The sequence below is a fragment of the Eubalaena glacialis genome, chromosome 12 (assembly GCF_028564815.1).
Source record: "Eubalaena glacialis isolate mEubGla1 chromosome 12, mEubGla1.1.hap2.+ XY, whole genome shotgun sequence".
In the NCBI taxonomy this organism is placed as follows: Eukaryota; Metazoa; Chordata; class Mammalia; order Artiodactyla; family Balaenidae; genus Eubalaena; species Eubalaena glacialis.
In genome coordinates, this window is record NC_083727.1 from 30,046,837 (window position 1) to 30,064,522 (window position 17,686).

Sequence of the window (17,686 nt, forward strand, 5' to 3'; positions counted from 1 at the left end):
TAAAAGTAACCAGTGGATTTATCCTGATGAACATATCATTTCTCCAGTGCTCCTCTTATATAAGATGTTGTCTAAAATGAGCAAGTAGTTTTGGGAGCTTGGATTTCAGTTTCGCAATATAACTGTTCACTTTTCCTTCAGTCTTTTGCCTGACTTGGGCTATGTCCTTTGCATCCTTCCTGTGGAATGAGTTTTAGAGAATCATGGCCTCATAGCACATGACACATTAATGTTTCAAAATAAATCAAATCCCTAAAGCACAATTTATTTAGCTTCTTTCACTCCTCCCTCTAACAAAGAGGAATTACTGCAACTTATCAGGTAAAATACTATATACAATTAATCAGGGAATAGAGATAATCTTCATAAACTCTACCAGACGATGGATGATTCCTGGTCTGCGTCCTGCCAAATTTACAAACTCCTACTTTAGAGCTGTGCAGTGCTGAAAGGTGTACATGCCAGCTGGTGCTCAGCTGCAAAGCCCATCATCAGCTCCACAGGCAGCAGAACTCAAATACCGACATCCCTCATTTGCCATCACGGTAAATATCCAGGAATAGTTCTGCTTGGGAAAAGAGCATGTTGTGTTGACAACTGAACAGGGTCCAAAAGTGATCACATGTTAGGGAGATCCTTGGAAAATTCATAATATTATTTATTTATAAACTGAAGCAGGATTTTTTTAGTTTTTTTTTTTTAAATTAAAACACAAAAGTTGGGGGCTTCCCTGGTGGCGCAGTGGTTGAGAATCTGCCTGCCAATGCAGGGCACACGGGTTCGAGCCCTGGTCTGGGAAGATCCCACATGCCGCGGAGCAACGAGGCCCGTGAGCCACAACTACTGAGCCTGCGCGTCTGGAGCCTGTGCTCCGCAACAAGAGAGGCCGCGATAGTGAGAGGCCCGCGCACCGCGATGAAGAGTGGCCCCCACTTGCCTCAACTAGAGAAAGCCCTCGCACAGAAACGAAGACCCAACACAGCCAAAAATAAATAAATAAATAAATAAATAAATAAATAAATAAATAAAAATTAAAAAAAAAAACAAAACACAAAAGTTAGTTACGCAGAGCAATTTATGAGTAAAAATGGCATTCCTAAATTATTATGTTCCATGAATTTTATTTTGATAGGTGGTGGGGAAAGACATGAGACCAAAAGAGTGTAGAGATCAAGAGCAGGTGGAAGAGATGTGGGTTCTGGCTGGCCAAACCACTTGCGAGCTGTGTGACATGGTACCAATCACCCAGGGTGGTGGTGAAAGCGAAGGAGATAGTAATGCATTTAACAGGACACTCAGAAAAGTGCCAGACACATAGCAAGAGCTCAAAAATGGTACTTACTTACTTATTTGTTTGCTTGTTTGTTTATTTTTACCGGGGTGGGAGGTGAGGAAGAGAGAGAAAAATAGGTAGATAGGTAGGTAGGTGTGGTCATGGCAGGACATGATTTTACACCGCTGGCGCTTAGATTTCCAGCTCTCAGCTCACTATATTTCAGGCCACTGCAGTACCACTTTGTGCAAACATTGACCTTCTGCATGCCTGGAAATTTCTGCCTTTGTCATTTCCCCTTTTGGGGGAAATAGTGCATTAAATTTCTCCACCACAGGACATGGATGATAGTTTTCAGAGCTAAGTGCTACTTTTATACATTTTTTTTTACATTATATCACTTAATCCATCCAGTAACTCCAGGAAGGAAATGGATTATGACGATGTTTAGATGTGAAAACAGGCTCAGAGGTTACATGAGTAGCTTAAGGTACATCTAGGTACAGGACTTCCTCCTAACCTCTAGTTTGGTGCTCCTTCAGCTGGATTACTGCCCTACAGAATGTGTTCTGAGCAACCCTCAGGACTCAGGAAACCCTTTTGGGGTGACTGAGAACAATGGGGGAAGGGATTGACTACGTGAGGGAAATGGGATGTCTCCAGTCCCCCAACTTCTACATTTCACCTAGAGCAGATCTGCCCTTTTATGTTTTATATAAAGATACTCAGTGTGATATACTATGAACACAAAAGATTCTCTGGTTAAAAGAATGGAAATATCACCATGTCATACAAAACTTTTACACTCTGAAAGTACACACTGTGGAAACAAGACTGATCCAAGAAATTAAAAGGACTGAAGACATTAACAATTTCAAGATTAGATAACCGTTACGTAGTACAGGGGTCTTTTTTTTCCTCAGCAGAAATAATGGCCCTGGTCACTTTCGCTATTGGCAAAGTCCTTCTGAATTGTCAACTGATCACCAGAAAGACCTCATTTCAGTCGGTCCTCAAGGTCATTACTTAGGCACTCAGGAATGGAGGAATTAAACATGGTTACAAAGGATTCTTAACTGTAAAATATCTCAGGACCTTTAACATGATAACATATACTGAATGGCCATAAAATTCAAGTATTCCTCAAATTTATTTGGCCATGGGTTTTTTTTCCACAAAGACTATCAATTAACATATTTTGGAACTCGTTTTCCCAAGAAAAATGTTGGGGAAATGCTCTTTTCTAGCGGTTCCCAAAGCATGGTCCATCAGCTTTATTGAAAATTTATTCCAAAGGTGAAATCTCAGGCCCTACCTCAGGCCTACAGAATCAGAAACTCTGGGTTTTACAGTCCCTGAGGGTCAGGGACTCACATTCAAGTTCAAGAAGCCTTTCTGCAGTCAGCAGTCTCCTAAATGGTCTTCTTCCTCTAAACTCCTTTGTCCACACAGCAGCCGATCTTAAACCACCAGGTCCCAATTCAATCCAAACCCTACAACAGCTTACACTGCACCTAGAATAAATTCCAAATGCCTTACGGCAGACACTGGACCTGATGCGGCCCCCTGCCTGCCTCTCTGTTTTTACGTTGTGTTATCTTGGGTTACTCTCCTTTGTTTACAACCTTCCAGCCACACTGCTCCTTTATATTCCCGGAACACTGGAAGATTGCTCCTGCCCAGGGCCCTTCTATGTCCTCTGCCTGGAACGGTCCCCTCCACACTCCTCTCCCCCCTAATCTGCACGGCTAGCTCCTTCTTGTAATTCAGGTGTCAGCATCAGTGTCACCTCCCCAGTCACCCGCCCAGTCACTCTCCATCTGACCTAGTTTTACTGTCTTCAGAGCAGTTACCATAATCTGAAGTTACTTTGCTTGCTTGTAAGCTCCATGAGAGCAGGAAGCATGTGTACCTGTGCTAAGTGCATATTTGTTGGATGAACACAGTGGTCCGTGGAGCTCTAGTTTATTTATGATGTGTGGTGAAGCTGCAACTACCCAATGCCCTCTCTGTCCCCTTCAAATGACCCCTGAGCTACATGTGGTCCCCAGCTTCACAGATGGGCCTCATATAACAACATTCTTTATTTAGCCACTTCTTAACATGCCAAAATATTAACGTCTTACTAGCTAAAAGGCAACACCAATTTCCTTATTGACATTAAGAAAAAAGTCAATGATCAAATTACTTTAAAAAATAAATAATAATTCAATAAACAAAGTCATCTAAATTGTTTTTCATGCAACTCAATAAAGGAATTTTCATTTTGATTAGAAAAAAATAGAGCTTAAAAACATTTTCCCTTTATTTTAATTTCCCAGAGGAAACCATTATTCAACATGGTCAACTCCAGCAGGTCCCCTTCCGGTAGCAGAGAATAGTATTAAGGACAAAGCTTTGTTATGAGAATGACCTGGTTTCCAATATTCGTACCAGCATTTATCATTTTGTGACCTTGGTCAAGTTTCTTAAACTCCAATAACCCAGGTTTCCTCATCCACAGAACTTGGATCACAATAAGTTACAGTAGAGTAATTATAAGAGTTAAGTTGGATAACATTTGTGAAAGTGACTAATCACAGTTACAATTTTTTTGAGCGTTAGTTCACACCAAGTGTTCTGCTAAGCCATTAAACATGGTATTCTCTTTACTTCTTCACTATAGATAGTATTATTCCCAAGTTACAGAAATGGAGACGGAAGAATTAAGTAATTTGCCCAAGGTCAGAAAACTGTAAGCATCAGCACTGGATTTTCAAAGTTAGGTTTCTCTGACTCGAAGGCGCTTGTCCTTCTCCCCCATCCCTACTGCTTGTGAAATGCCAAACACAGGTGCTACCACATGATAGGTGTTCTAGAAATGTAGGCTTATCTTCCCCACACCCTGCCAACAATGCCTCTGATCTTATTCCAATTCTGCACCACCATGAGGTACTGGTATCTGTCTACCACTCTCTATTTCACTGAACATTTCTTAAGTTTTCCCTTTTGATGGAAAACTATCCCAATTGTCTGCAAGAAGATAATTAGAATCATTCCAACTTAAAAGAGAACTCACACAACTGCCTTCACAGTACCTCACTAATTGTCCTTATTCCTTTCAGGAAATGTCACTTGTATATTGTGTTCATGGTAGCTTAATCGTCTACGCCATGTGATGTTCTATAAGCAGAAACAACATGGGCTTTGAGGTCAAACAGTCCAGGGCCCCAAGAGCCATCTCTACCACCGACTAGCTGTGTGACTTTGCACACATCTTATTCCCTCTCTGAGCATGTTTCCTCACGTACAGATTGGGGAGAAGAACCCACCCCTTAAAATTGTTGTGACGCTTAATGCTGGCACATCGTGGGCATTAAATAAACATTAGTTTCCTTCTTCCCCTCACTTTTCTCGCCGTTTCTGCAAGCTCTGCTGTTTTAAGCCTCTGTAGGCATAGAGAATGTCTCTCTTTTCTATGCGAACAAAGCTTTTCGACAATACTTTAAAATAACGGAACTTGTTTGTGAAATGAATGCTGCATGACCAGGTGGCCATCCCGGGAGGTGATGGGTTATTTCAGTGATGCACCACTGCTGAGGGAAGTAGGAGAACTTTGCTTTTGGAATTGCTCTTAGAGCCAGTTTATCAGTCACTCAAGAAAAGCAGCTTCATTATTTGATGTTGTTTTGTAATGGTTTACCACCCCTCTGCTTCTTTATCGGTACCCCTTCATATCCCAAATAGAAGGCCATGCTCAGTTCTGGGATGGTAGAAACTTTAAGGTATTTTTGACGAAAAGGGAAAAAAAAAAAAAAATATATATATATATATATATATATATATATATATATATATAGTGACATTTTGACCATGCTCTTTATTTATCGCCTTGGGTTCAAATCATCCTTTTACTTATAAAGATCACAATTACCACAAAAGGATGAAGATTTGAAGTCAGGAAATATTTTAAAAATCTAAAGGCAATTCCGAAAGATGAGTCCCACCACTGATTTGGCATAATGGAAGCAACACGGATATTTAGGTATAGCCTTCAATGGTGACTATTTTGATGGGAACTTTATTTGGATTTGTGTGTTCAAGTTAGGTTGTTTATTTTAAACATTTGTCTAATATGAAAATTTGCACAAAAATACTGTAATCAGTTCAATAGGATTACTGTGCATTCCACATAAGCCAAAATTATTTCAGAAGAAAATGCTTTAGATTACTATCTGGAAACTTTTTAGACTGTGTGCTTTATCAGTAATAGAATTTTGAGTGTGTACCACAAATTTATGTATAGTTAATTTATCTATAAATTACATACATATTCTTTAAGTTATAATCATTTACATGTATTGAAACAGATAAGAATAGAAATTGCAGGGTATAAATGTGTTATTTTCTCTCCTTATCTCAGTGAAGCACCTTGTGTATATCTGGCACATATGCATACATCCTGCTTTGGAGATCACTGTTTTAGATGATGATGATTGTGATAAAGGAGCTAAGACCCCTTTTTCTAAATGGTCACTAAATAAAATTGTTACCTTTCACATGTTTAGCAACTTTCATTACTTATACTAAAAATCAAATGCAATGCAGATTCACCAAGAGTGCAATTTAGGAGGAAATGCTTGAGTGCAATTAATTCATCACAACTAGTCTAGAAGATGTTAAAAACTGCATGTTGAGCTGACGTGAGACCCTATGAAATAATGTGACACTATAAAGATGAAGGGAGACACTTCTGTAAGTGTCATATGAAAAGGAACCGAAGTTAGATACAACTTTGAATACAGTAATTGAAGGCAGGCCAACATGTTGTGAATTGACTGTGGTTAGACTGTGAGTCCTACAGAATCAAAGACTCAAACGGCCTCTACAACTGTGTTTCTAGCTGAAAAACCTGTTACAGGTGCATCACTCTTTGAAACAGACTCACACACGTGTATAACAACACTGTTACAAGAAGCAAGCTGACTATGAAAATAATGGCAAGAGACAAAGGAAAGTAATGAGAACATCTGCCTCTGGATTTGTATGTGTGACAGGGTATTATTCCCAGTCTCTATAATATGCTTCCTCAAAGTTACCAAAAAATACTTATATTCATAAATGCAAAGGATCTGTCAGACAAAAGATTACTTCCTTATTTCAAATGGCAGTCTATAGCAACATTTGGTGCAACAAATTAATTCAAACAATTTCTTAAAGTTCCCTTATTAGACAATAATATATGTATTATAATGTTTAAAGTCCATTTCAATTTACAAAAACATTTTCTAAAATAATTACATGAGGGTAATAAGCTTGGTTTTTCATGTAGAAAATTCAAAGTTATTATGAAGAAAGGAAAAATAATATGATTTCTAATTAAGTTCTGTAAAATTTGCCAGTTCACATTAAAGAACAGTGAGCCACTGGAAATAAATAATTAAGAGCAGACTTGACAGACTGCAATAAAAACACTACAAGGTATTTTTAAATGGCTTTTGATTTTATTTAAAATAAAATTCTAACAAGGTGTCTTGGGGTAAAATTTCTTGATTTCTTACCTTGCCATACTTCTGGGCATAAGATCCCGTGAGCAGTGAGTGGAAAACAATGATGGTTTCATCCAAGTCCCAGACAAACACGCGCTGGAGAAAAAAGATAAATATCGAAGAATTATCAAGTTCTAAGGAAACAGAAATCTCTTTACAAGTAGAAGACCTCTCGCTTTATTGTTGGATATAATCTTGATACCATTATATGGAAATCTATGCTACTCCATTAATTTTTCCTCCAAATTTGTCAAATCTAACTCCTGTAAAACCTGAGGAGCAAGAGTGACAAAAATAATAAGGCTTAAAAATGCGATGTCCTAATGTGAATGAATTCATTCAAATATGTACTTGCAGTTAATACCCAAAAGACATGTTTGGACTTTATGATAGAAGTGTGCTCTTATAAAATTTTACGTCTCATGAATTCATGAAGTTTTGTAATTCATGCAAAGAATTATATTTTAAAAAATATTTAAAAGAATCAATGAACAATCCCTAAATAGAAATTGTAACGTGTGGACCCTTGGGTCAGAATAAGTCATAAGATGGGTTGTTTGGCCTGCACAGTGTCTTGAACGATTTCAAATTATTGATTAAAATTTCCCGATTAGAAGATTTCACACCAAGTTCAGGGTTCTGACTGCAGTAGACAAACTTCCAGTTTGTGGCAATGGTGGCTGGCAGTCCATGTGGCAATGATGCAGGGGCCCCTTTAGACTGGGCCAGTGCTCCCCACTCTTCCCAGTCTGCTGGCCCCCTAGCCCAGTTCACTCATTCATATCACCTGCTGGGTTCTTGAAGGCATTTGAATCTGCTACTGTTGTTCACATCAAGGAAATGATCTCTTATGAAGAGGTACAAGGGCTATGACTTGACTTTACTAAATCTGGAGATTTAACTTTTTTTCACAATTAAAATATGCAGCTGTGTAAGAAGTAACACATTATGGTTAAGAATAGTTTCTTCTGATGTTTCATAATAAAAACAACCTGCTTAGTATGGATATATCTCAAAAGATCTGTCCCAATTGGAAACAATGACACACGGAAATTTTTACAGGTATAAAAATTTTAACATATGTATCAAATGATTGGAATTTTTCTGATTTTCTGATGACAACTTTTTTTCTCCATACAGATTAATTTTACCTTTTAGAATTTATTGATCCATGTAAACATCTATCATGACCCTAGTACTCCCAGAGAGAGTGCTTCTCAGATAAATACTCCACAAACAATGGCTTTATTTTTCCAATTTCTGCTTGTGCCTTCTGTTTGTGTCTTTTGGATCAAAAGATGCAACTATCTCAGGCCGAGAATTCATAAAGCCTTATGATTTTTAAGTTGCTATTGTTTTTAGTTTTGCCATTATAATGGATGAAATCTCCAATTTCAGAGCTGTGAAATGCCTACTTCATAGTAGGTCCACTCATTTCATAGTATATCTTTTTCTTTTAAGTCTGAAACTTTACAGAACTGTACGGTATAGAATATATCATTCAATAAAATGAAACATCACATTACACCTTTTAAGGAGAAGTCAGCATACCTCCAGGTCACTGTCGGGAGGCGGGGAGGGATTACTTTTCCTGCCTCTTCCTCGGGACTTTGACCCAGAACTCCTGCACGTTCTCTCATCAAGATCTTTGATGGGTGTGGAGGGGCTCTGCACGGTATCAAACTCTCCTGTAAATAACATGAATTGTATCAAGGATAGCACTTCATTTTTAGATCAGGCATGCGTCTTCATGATTAATGATTTTAACAAATTCTACAACAGAAAATTCCTTATGACAAAAAAGATTTATAATCACAAATACACAAAATTCTAATTCAATCAAAAGTTTTGCAGGTCACACACGTTTCTCCTAGTTTCGATCTATGTGATCTATTAAACCTGAAGACCAGGCTTCCCTGGTGGCGCAGTGGTTGAGAATCTGCCTGCCAATGCAGGGGACACGGGTTCAAGCCCTGGTCTGGGAAGATCCCACATGCCGCGGAGCAACTAGGCCCGTGAGCCACAATTGCTGAGCCTGCGCGTCTGGAGGCTGTGCTCCGCGACAAGAGAGGCTGCGATAGTGAGAGGCCCGCGCACCGCGGTGAAGAGTGGCCCCCGCTTGCCGCAACTAGAGAAAGCCCTCGCACAGAAACGAAGACCCAACACAGCCATAAATAAATAAATAAATTAATTAATTAAAAAAAAAAAAAAAAACCTGAAGACCTTTTATACTCTAGATGCCCTCAACTTCCTATCTGTATCCCCACCTATGTATATATCTAAATTTAGATCTGTTCTCACCTCCTTATGTCTGAGGATGAGATCCCATCCCTCCCCCTGCAAACATGACTTCCGCGCCTCACCTATTAGAGAATCATGCTCCACTACTCAAACTCTCTCTTACCTTCCCTTCAACCTCTCCCGTTTCTGGGGGCGGGGGGCACACAGACAAGTTGAAAAGTCCTTCCCTTTGACCTTGCATTTCTATCTAGAAGCTATCTGCTTGCTATCTTTTCTTTTTAAAGGACCCGCCTTAAAAGAACAGCGCGTACCAGTGCTGTCCAACAGAAATACAAAGTGAGCCACGAATGTAACCACGCATATAATTTTAAATGTCTAGAAGCTGCATTAAAAAAGGTAAAAAGAAACATGTAAAATTAATTTCATTCCTATACGCTAATTGCTCTAATATATCCAAAACGTTATCATTTCAGCATATAATAAGTATAAAAATGACATGTTTTACATAATCTCGTTTTCATTCTAAGTCTTCGAAATCCTGTGTGTATATGACACTTAGAGCTGACTTCAATCTGTACTAGCCACACGTGCCTATTAAGCCTTTGTGATGGGGCTAGTACAGACTGAAGTCAGCGGCTACAGTACTGGACGGCACATTTGTCTCCACTTTCTGACATTTGATTTGTCATAATCTAGCTTCAGTTCACCAAAACTCTAAGAAAACTACTCTTACCCAGAGTCCCCAGGAACCACCTAAATGGCAAATGCAATAATAGATAGACTCAGTCCTTACCTTCCTGGATCTCTATGCCGTGTATGATCCTCTTCAACACCACCTCCTCAGAACCATTAGCAGCTGATACCCTGCATGTTTTAGAATCTTTCTCATGAGTCCTTCTCTGTCTAGGAGACATGGACTCATTTTCCTCCTCCCATTCCTTACATTCTGGTACTTAGTACTCCCATCCTTTGATCATTTTCCCCACTCCACACCATGTGGGCAATCTAACCCTCTCATAGGTCAGTCACTTTCTACGTGATGACCCATACATCATACCAAGTCAAATCCTAAGTTTCAGACTTTATGTTTAATTGGGTTCTGCATGTCCCACAGATACCCAAAAGTCTGACACGTCTAAAGCTAGTGATGCAGCATCTTATGAGGTGGAGAGTACACAGCAGTGGCAAGTCTGTAGGAGAGGGTGTTAAGATAAACCAACCGAGGCGACAGTGAGGTGCAGTAAAACTTCACAAGTAACAAGAGTTGGACTTACTATATGACTTCAAGCATTTTACTCAATCTCTCTGAATCTCAGTTTCTTTGTATACTAAAGCCTGGGTAATAGCAGCTATCTTTTTTTATTACTGAGATAAATCTGATTTATGTTTAATTTAAATCATGTGCATAATGTTAAAATGTCTAGGAGAGTCCAATGGCAAACTATATTAAAGTTACACAATTTTTAAAAGTAAAGATGTTATGACGCTCATGCTTTATCATAAAAATTAAAGTAAAATAATTATGAGGACAGCCAAGCAGTTATTAATCTAAATAAACACATCTGAACAAACCAGATCACACTTAGGTAACATTTTTTCTGAGATGTTTTAGGTAAACAGTGTTTACATAGCTAACCTCTAATAATTTCTAATGGTCAAATGTTTTCTTTGGGAAACATTTGTGCACGTCAGGACAGCATCAAAAAAAATGTCTGTGCTCCAAATATTATTTGCTCTTAAAACATTGCTAGCACAGTTCATTGCATGGGTTTCTGCTATCAAATGCATGAGAGAAGAAAGCATAATAAAAGGATCTTTAGTTACGATGCTGAATATAGCCCTATGTCATAGTAAATCATGTTTCAGCTTACTTGTATAGGCATTAGATGGGGATTTGGGTATTTAAACACATCTACTTTTTAAAAATAACACACAAAATGTTTTCTATTTTCAATTATTTTATAAAACAGAATTTTTCTAAGGTTACTATGTCCTGCAAATCAAATGTTCTTTTTCAAATAAAATATTGATTCAAATTAACACACATTTATTAAGCTTATAAAATTTTTTTGGTTGACATTCCATAAGACCTATCTTTCAATCCATTATAGATCAATTTTCAGGAGTTAACTCTCATCAGGCAGCTTTGTTCTTGCCACAGTGCAAGAGGTGAAAAGACAAAATCTTGCAAAATCCCAAAGTTACTGTGCTCAGTTATGGGTGGTTGATTGTTGACTGGATCCATAAAGACGGGGTTTGGCAGGAACAACTCAGATACTCGAATGAACTGGAAGTCAGCAGCTATCACAACAAGGGAGTGAAAAGAGTAGAAGGAGGAAAGGAAAAGACTGGTCATAGGAAGTGTCTGGGTCTCAATAAGCTTATTGGAATACGTGTTTGGCTAGAGTCACTGCTCATTATGTCTGAGATTCACCCACATTGTAGCCTGGAGCAGTTGTTTGTTTTTTCCTTAATGTGGCTGGAACTTCATGACATATGTATACTATGCTCTATACATTCTGTTGATGAACATTTGGGTTATTTGTAGTTTTAGGCAACTATGAATAAAGCTGTTATAAACATTCTTGTTTATATCTGTGTACATAAGCTCCCCTTCCTAGCATATCCCTATATGTATATACCTAGCATATCCCTATATGTATATACTAAGCATATGCTTATATGTATACACCTGGCAGAGGGACTGCTGGGTCAAATGGAAGGCAGATGTTTACCTTCAGTAGACACTGAGCACTTTTTTCCAAAGTGGTTGTATTAATTAACTCTCTTACTAGCAATGAGAGTTCTAGTTGCTCTACATCCTCGCCAATACTTGGTATTGCTAGTCTTTTTTATATTAGCGATTGTAGGGGTTGGTAGTATCTTATTGTAGTTTTAATTAGCATTTTCTTGATGAGTAATGATGTGGAATACTTTGTTTCTTACTCATTTGGTATCTACTTTTTATGAAGTAACTGTTTAAATCTTTGACTAATTAAAAAAAATTGGGTTATCTTTTTCTTATTGATTTGTCAGAGCTCTTTACTGTGAAATGTTCTTTACACACACACACACATACACACACACACATATATATGACTTAAACTTCACTTCTACCCAGTGAATTTGGTCCTTTATTAGCCTCTTTTAATAATGGGAGAACTGGAGACATGTGGGACTCAATTAACTAACCAAGATGAAATAGCCTGTATGTGAAATGTTGATATGGTTCCAGAACTCCCGCTTTAACCACTAGGTAATACTTCCTCTCCCAAATAGCACCAGTTTGTTCAGGTTACAAAAAGGTCAAATGTATATCTGTTTCTACTAATCAAAAGAGTTACACAGACTTTACACAATTTCTGTGAGAGTGAGGGCCAAGGAATTCATCTGAAGAACATCAAAGTAAAAGAGCAGGTCCTAAAGAGGGCATGTGCTGTATTTGGGCTCCTACAGCAACTACCCAGATGGAAATGAACTGACCCATATCTTTTGAAGGTTCTAGCCTTTCTTCTGATAAAGGGTGAAATCAGGAACTTGAGCTCAACTGGTCATTAAACATTTGTTGACATTTGTTTTTAAAAGGAGAAAGCTGTTAATTCCAGTGCCTCTGTCAATTTCACTCAGGTAATTGCACTAGGGTACAGTAATGCTGCAGGTAGGGAAAATGCAAATTGGAAGAGAAGTTAAATGTGGTCAGTCCTTTCCGTTTAAGTCCTCTTGTTGCCTTCAATGAAATGAATTAGTACTTTGCTTTCCTTCCTGTCCTCATGTGAAATGCCATGAAGCCTAGAAAGTCTACTGAATTCTGCCTAAGAAACTGGCTTCTTTTCAAAGAGTGATCTTACCATATCCTTTACTTTTCTGCAACACTTGTAAAGTTTAATTAGCTAATGTATCTGAAATGTTTGCCAAGGCCTCAGACTACAGAATATTGTTACAAATTGCTAGTTATTTTTAATTTTAAAAATGTTTAAAATTTTAAAAAGGAGCTATAAAAATATTACTAAAAAAAAAAACTAAAAAAAAAAAAAAATCACTAAGCTTAATGTGCTATCAGTCATCAAACATTCTGAATGCGAATCAAAAATATAATATACCTAAGATAACCTTTATGTTAAAGGCAAAGAAAGATCTTTTCAAAGATAATGAACTAAAATATCTGTTCTTAATCAGCATGGTAATGTTTCTTTAAATACATTGTCAAATTACCTAATAAGGTAAAATAAATGACTGAATGCTATTTGTAATTTCCAAATAACATCAGTCATTACCCATTGCCCTAGGCTTTTTCCTGGGCTAACACGATACATGACTGAATAATTATCTTTTAATCAGTACCGTAATGAATAACTGCACCTTCTAAGTTTTGGATATTTACATCCAACTTTATTTCATTAGATTTATCGCTAAATCAGAGCAACCAGCTGTCTCTTATAGAACATAAAGTATGTTTCCATTTTAAACACGGGAGAAGTCAACAGTGAATAATTTATGACAAACTGTGGATTTAACTGTTAGGTCTTTGCTTTAAGTCCAAACGCAGAGCCGGTCAGTGGAAAATACTCTCTGTACCCTTAAACAAAATACCTCAAATTTCATCAATAATAAAGAAAAATCCCATAGTTATGAACTTGTTTACTTTTTGGATGCATGCCAGATCTGCAAAGGCAAAATCAAACTTAAAACTACCTTGACTGAAGGTCTGAGGTCACAGAATTCCTTAAAGATGTAGACACGTGTATTGTTATGATTTTGGTTGAGAGAATACTATGGGTACAAGTAGAAATAATTTCTTCTTTAAATTCAATGGAAAGTCTCGTAAGATCTGACAATTATGTCAAACTATATTCGTTGGTATTAGCAACCAGTGGAAAGCTGAAGAAATTGCAGCATTCTGATACTGAATACGAGAATGTCACATATGAATGTGTTACATTCAAAGTCACATACTCAGAATATCTACATGTCTGCATTTACTATTTTTAATGCAAATAAAATAGTCATTCTGAAAATTGATTATTCTTTAGCTAATAGAGAGTACCCATCTGTGTCTTTTCTGCATAGAAACTCTTGTGGTCATATTGAAATTAGATTAAAACCAATCTGCCACCCAAAGTTCTACCCAGCATAAACCATTTTTGGGTATTTGAATAGTTTTCATTCCTGGTAGCTCAATTCTAGTAAATTCCAAAACACTTTGCCAGTCCTATCACTCGGTCTCTGATATCTCGATGATCAAATATTTAGTCTGTGGTTTTGCTTCTGAACACAGTCATTCTACTTCGTTTTCCCCGTGCATTCACCAGTGAGAAACACCTTTCACAGTGTGACGAGGACATCAAATATCTCCCCACCTAAAGTGCTTCCACCACTTGTAAGCAAGGATTCTGAAATCACTCATTCTTTAAATTAAGATAAGATTCTTAATGAAATGTAAGTGTTTACTCAAAGAGGATCAGGACAGAATTGGAACATGGGATTTAGGCTGGGCGGAAGCTATGGCAAGCAGTGTGCCAAGGGTACAAAATTTAAGGGCCATGAGAATGAACTCCCCCTTACATTCCGCACCCCAGGCAGCTCTTGCCTTCCCTTCATCCTGGCCCTACATAGGATATGGCTGCTAAGAGAAGGGGAGGTTAGGTGGAAAGCCTAAAAAGAGGGAATGAGGACTAGAGGTTCAAAGGGGCTATGTGTTTACAGGAGGGAGGGTCTAAAAAGAAGATAAGGGGAAAGAAACTGATAGTAGGGGCATCAAAGTCTAGTACACCTATTAACAATTTTCCCTTCGGTCCATAGTTAGATTAGAGCCAATATTTTGAAATTCTTTTTTTAAATATTCTCTTCCATTATGGTTTATCACAGGATACTGAATATAGTTCCCTGTGCTATACAGTAGGACCTTGTTGTTTATTCACCCTATATATAACAGTGAACCAAAAAGAAAGAATGTTGTCATTTCATGAATATAATTGCATTTTAGCTGTCGCTTAAAGTATGTTTCATTGTCACTTCTTCATGTTCAAATTAGTTTTCTCGTGAATATTCCCCACATTATCTAGCATTTTCCTTTTCTCAACATTCATACTATTTTAATTATTTGCTTGATCTTTGTCTTGCTTGTTAAATGGAAGCTAAATGAAGCTAAATGTATGCAGAGAGCATATTCTCTGCTGAAATACCAGCAGTGCCTGGTACCTAACAGGCACTCAATAAATAATTGTTTAATGGGCTTTTTGTCTTCTTGGAACCACTGGTCCAGTTAGAAAGAATTTACAGTATTGTGACCATGTGTCCCTATTTTCTTGCCCTTCCAAAGCAGGACAAAAAAGAAGCAGAGATGAGTTTGGATCTTGCAAATAACTGGAAGTCAGAAAAATATTCTTGAACATACTAAATGGTATTTACAAAAACAAAAAATTTTCTTAACTTTGATTTTCTTATTGAGTTTTGATAGTTCTTTATATATTCTGGATAGAATATCCAGAATATATCAGATATGTGTTTTGCTTTATCAGATATGTGTTTTGCAAGTATTTGCTTTATCAGATATGTGTTTTGCAAGTATTTTTTCCCAATCTGTGGCGTGTCTTTCTATTCTTGTGATGGTGTCTTTTGAAGAGCAGAAGTTCTTTGTTTTATGAAGTCTAATTTAGCTTTTCTTTTCTTTTATGGATTGTGTTTTTAGCGTGATATCTATTAAATTTTTATGTAACCCAAGGCCACAAAGAGTTTCTCCATGTTTTCTTCTAGAAGTTTTAGTTTTAACATGTTTTGTATATGGTATGAGTTACAAGTCAAGATTCTGTTTTATGTTTTGTTTTGTTTTGTTTTGCATATGGATGTCAGTGGTTCCAGCACCATTTTCTGAAAAACAATTCATTCTCTCTAATTGCCTTTGCACCTTTGTCAAAAACCAAACTTTTAGTATATGTTGTATCATTGTATATGTTGTATATAATATATACAACATATACTAAATATATCCAGAAATATATATATATTTCTGGACTCTTTATTCTATTCCATTGCTCTATGTATCTAACATTTTTGCCAATACCAAACATTCTTGATTACTATATTTTATAAATTTTGAAATCAGGCAATGTGAGTCCTCAAACTTTGTTCTTATTTTTCAAAATTATTTGGCTATTCTAGTTCCTTTGTCTTTCCTTGTAATTTTAGAATCATCTTGATAATTTCTCCAAAAGGTCCTGCTGGAATTTTGATTGGGATTACAATGAATCTCTATTAAACTTGCTTTTAACTTTAAGTTCTTCATCTGTGTTAAATATGCGTCAGCAAGTACAATTCTAATAAGAATACAGACAAGCTTCTGGCAATGAAGACTACGATGGATTTTAAATATGTGTTGATCAGACAAAGATATTAAACTACCTACCAATGATCCTAAAAATCCTAGGAATGTGGGAAATGTTCACTGGCTGGGGCTACTGATTACTCGTAAGGTGAAAAAGTTATACAGTTTCTCAAGCATAAAGGAAATATTATCAGTTTTACCCAAAGAAGATAATATTACAACTTTTCTATGTTGTCAAGATCTCCACGAAATAATTAGTCTGGTAAAAGATCCACTTACCTTTTATCTCCATATTCATATGTATTCTGTCATTTGATATTAAAATCTCCTAACTATCCCACACCTAAAAGAAAGGTTTCTGGAATGCCAGAAAAGCGTCATCTAAATCAGTGGTACTAGCACAGATTAAACATCAGCATAATTATCTGGAAGCTTTCAGCCTTGTTTTTAAAATGCCCATTTTCTCCATATTATTAGATACATATAAAAAGTATTTCACCTGGATGAAGATCTGTACCTGGTTGGCTAGTCAGTCCTGTGAGAGATTCCTGCAACTGGTAGGTTGAGGTCGAGGAGGACGTGCCGTCAGCTGTGTTATTTGATGTCATATAAGCTCCATATGTTGACGCAGAGTAATACTGTGCATACTGGTTTTGGCCAAAGGCTGTGTAGGATGGATAATCCTGAAATAATAATTGACATGTGTGTGTGTTTGAAAGACAGATTGCCCTCTAGTATACTCCAAAGAAAAGCAATCACAATGGCAATGGAAAGATTAGTATCTGGCTCCACTGGTTCTGCAGTCCTCAGCTTTGAGGTGATCCTAATAAGCAGAGACCATTCTGTGGGCATCTTCTACACGCACATAGTAATGAAATACCTTGCGGGTTTTGCAAACCAGGTCCAGTACACAAATTTTAATCTGTTTAAAGGTTGTATATGCATCACTTTCCCCCCAGAATTACATTTCCAAGGATGTACATCCTCAAGTCTTATGCACTTGAAGAGGAGAGAAGGAGATGTTCGTATTCACAGCATTCATTCTCATCTTCTAATATCACCAGCAAGGAGGAGGTGTGCCCCTCCCCCCGCTTCCATACAGACCTTGGGCTGCATTATTGTGATTTTTGTTCCCTTTTTAGGCTACCCTCGATAATTTTGTTTTCTTGGCAGGAGGTAGACAGTAGAGAAAAGAAAATGAATAAAAGATATTCTTACCCAGTTTCTCACAGGCTACATGCCACCTGAGGCCTTGACCTAAAGTCTTTCGTGAGGTTTTCAAATATTTAGTTTGCATCATTTGTTAGAGAAAAAAGAAAGCCA

The 17,686-nt window shown here is 37.3% G+C and overlaps 1 protein-coding gene across 6 annotated transcripts in view; it reads right to left on the reverse strand.

The window, feature by feature from the left end:
• EYA4 (EYA transcriptional coactivator and phosphatase 4) overlaps positions 1-17,686 on the reverse strand; it is a 254,866-nt gene that overhangs the window by 30,713 nt on the left and 206,467 nt on the right. For 4 of the 6 annotated variants that reach the window (XM_061207620.1, XM_061207623.1, XM_061207621.1 and 1 more), the window contains 3 exons: positions 16,863-17,046; positions 8,353-8,489; positions 6,814-6,897 (listed from right to left, as the gene is read on the reverse strand). In XM_061207620.1, the coding sequence (XP_061063603.1) occupies positions 6,814-6,897; positions 8,353-8,489; positions 16,863-17,046 (405 nt within the window). The remainder of the gene's footprint in view (positions 1-6,813; positions 6,898-8,352; positions 8,490-16,862; positions 17,047-17,686) is intronic. The other 2 variants (XM_061207624.1, XM_061207622.1) reach the window with 1 other exon arrangement.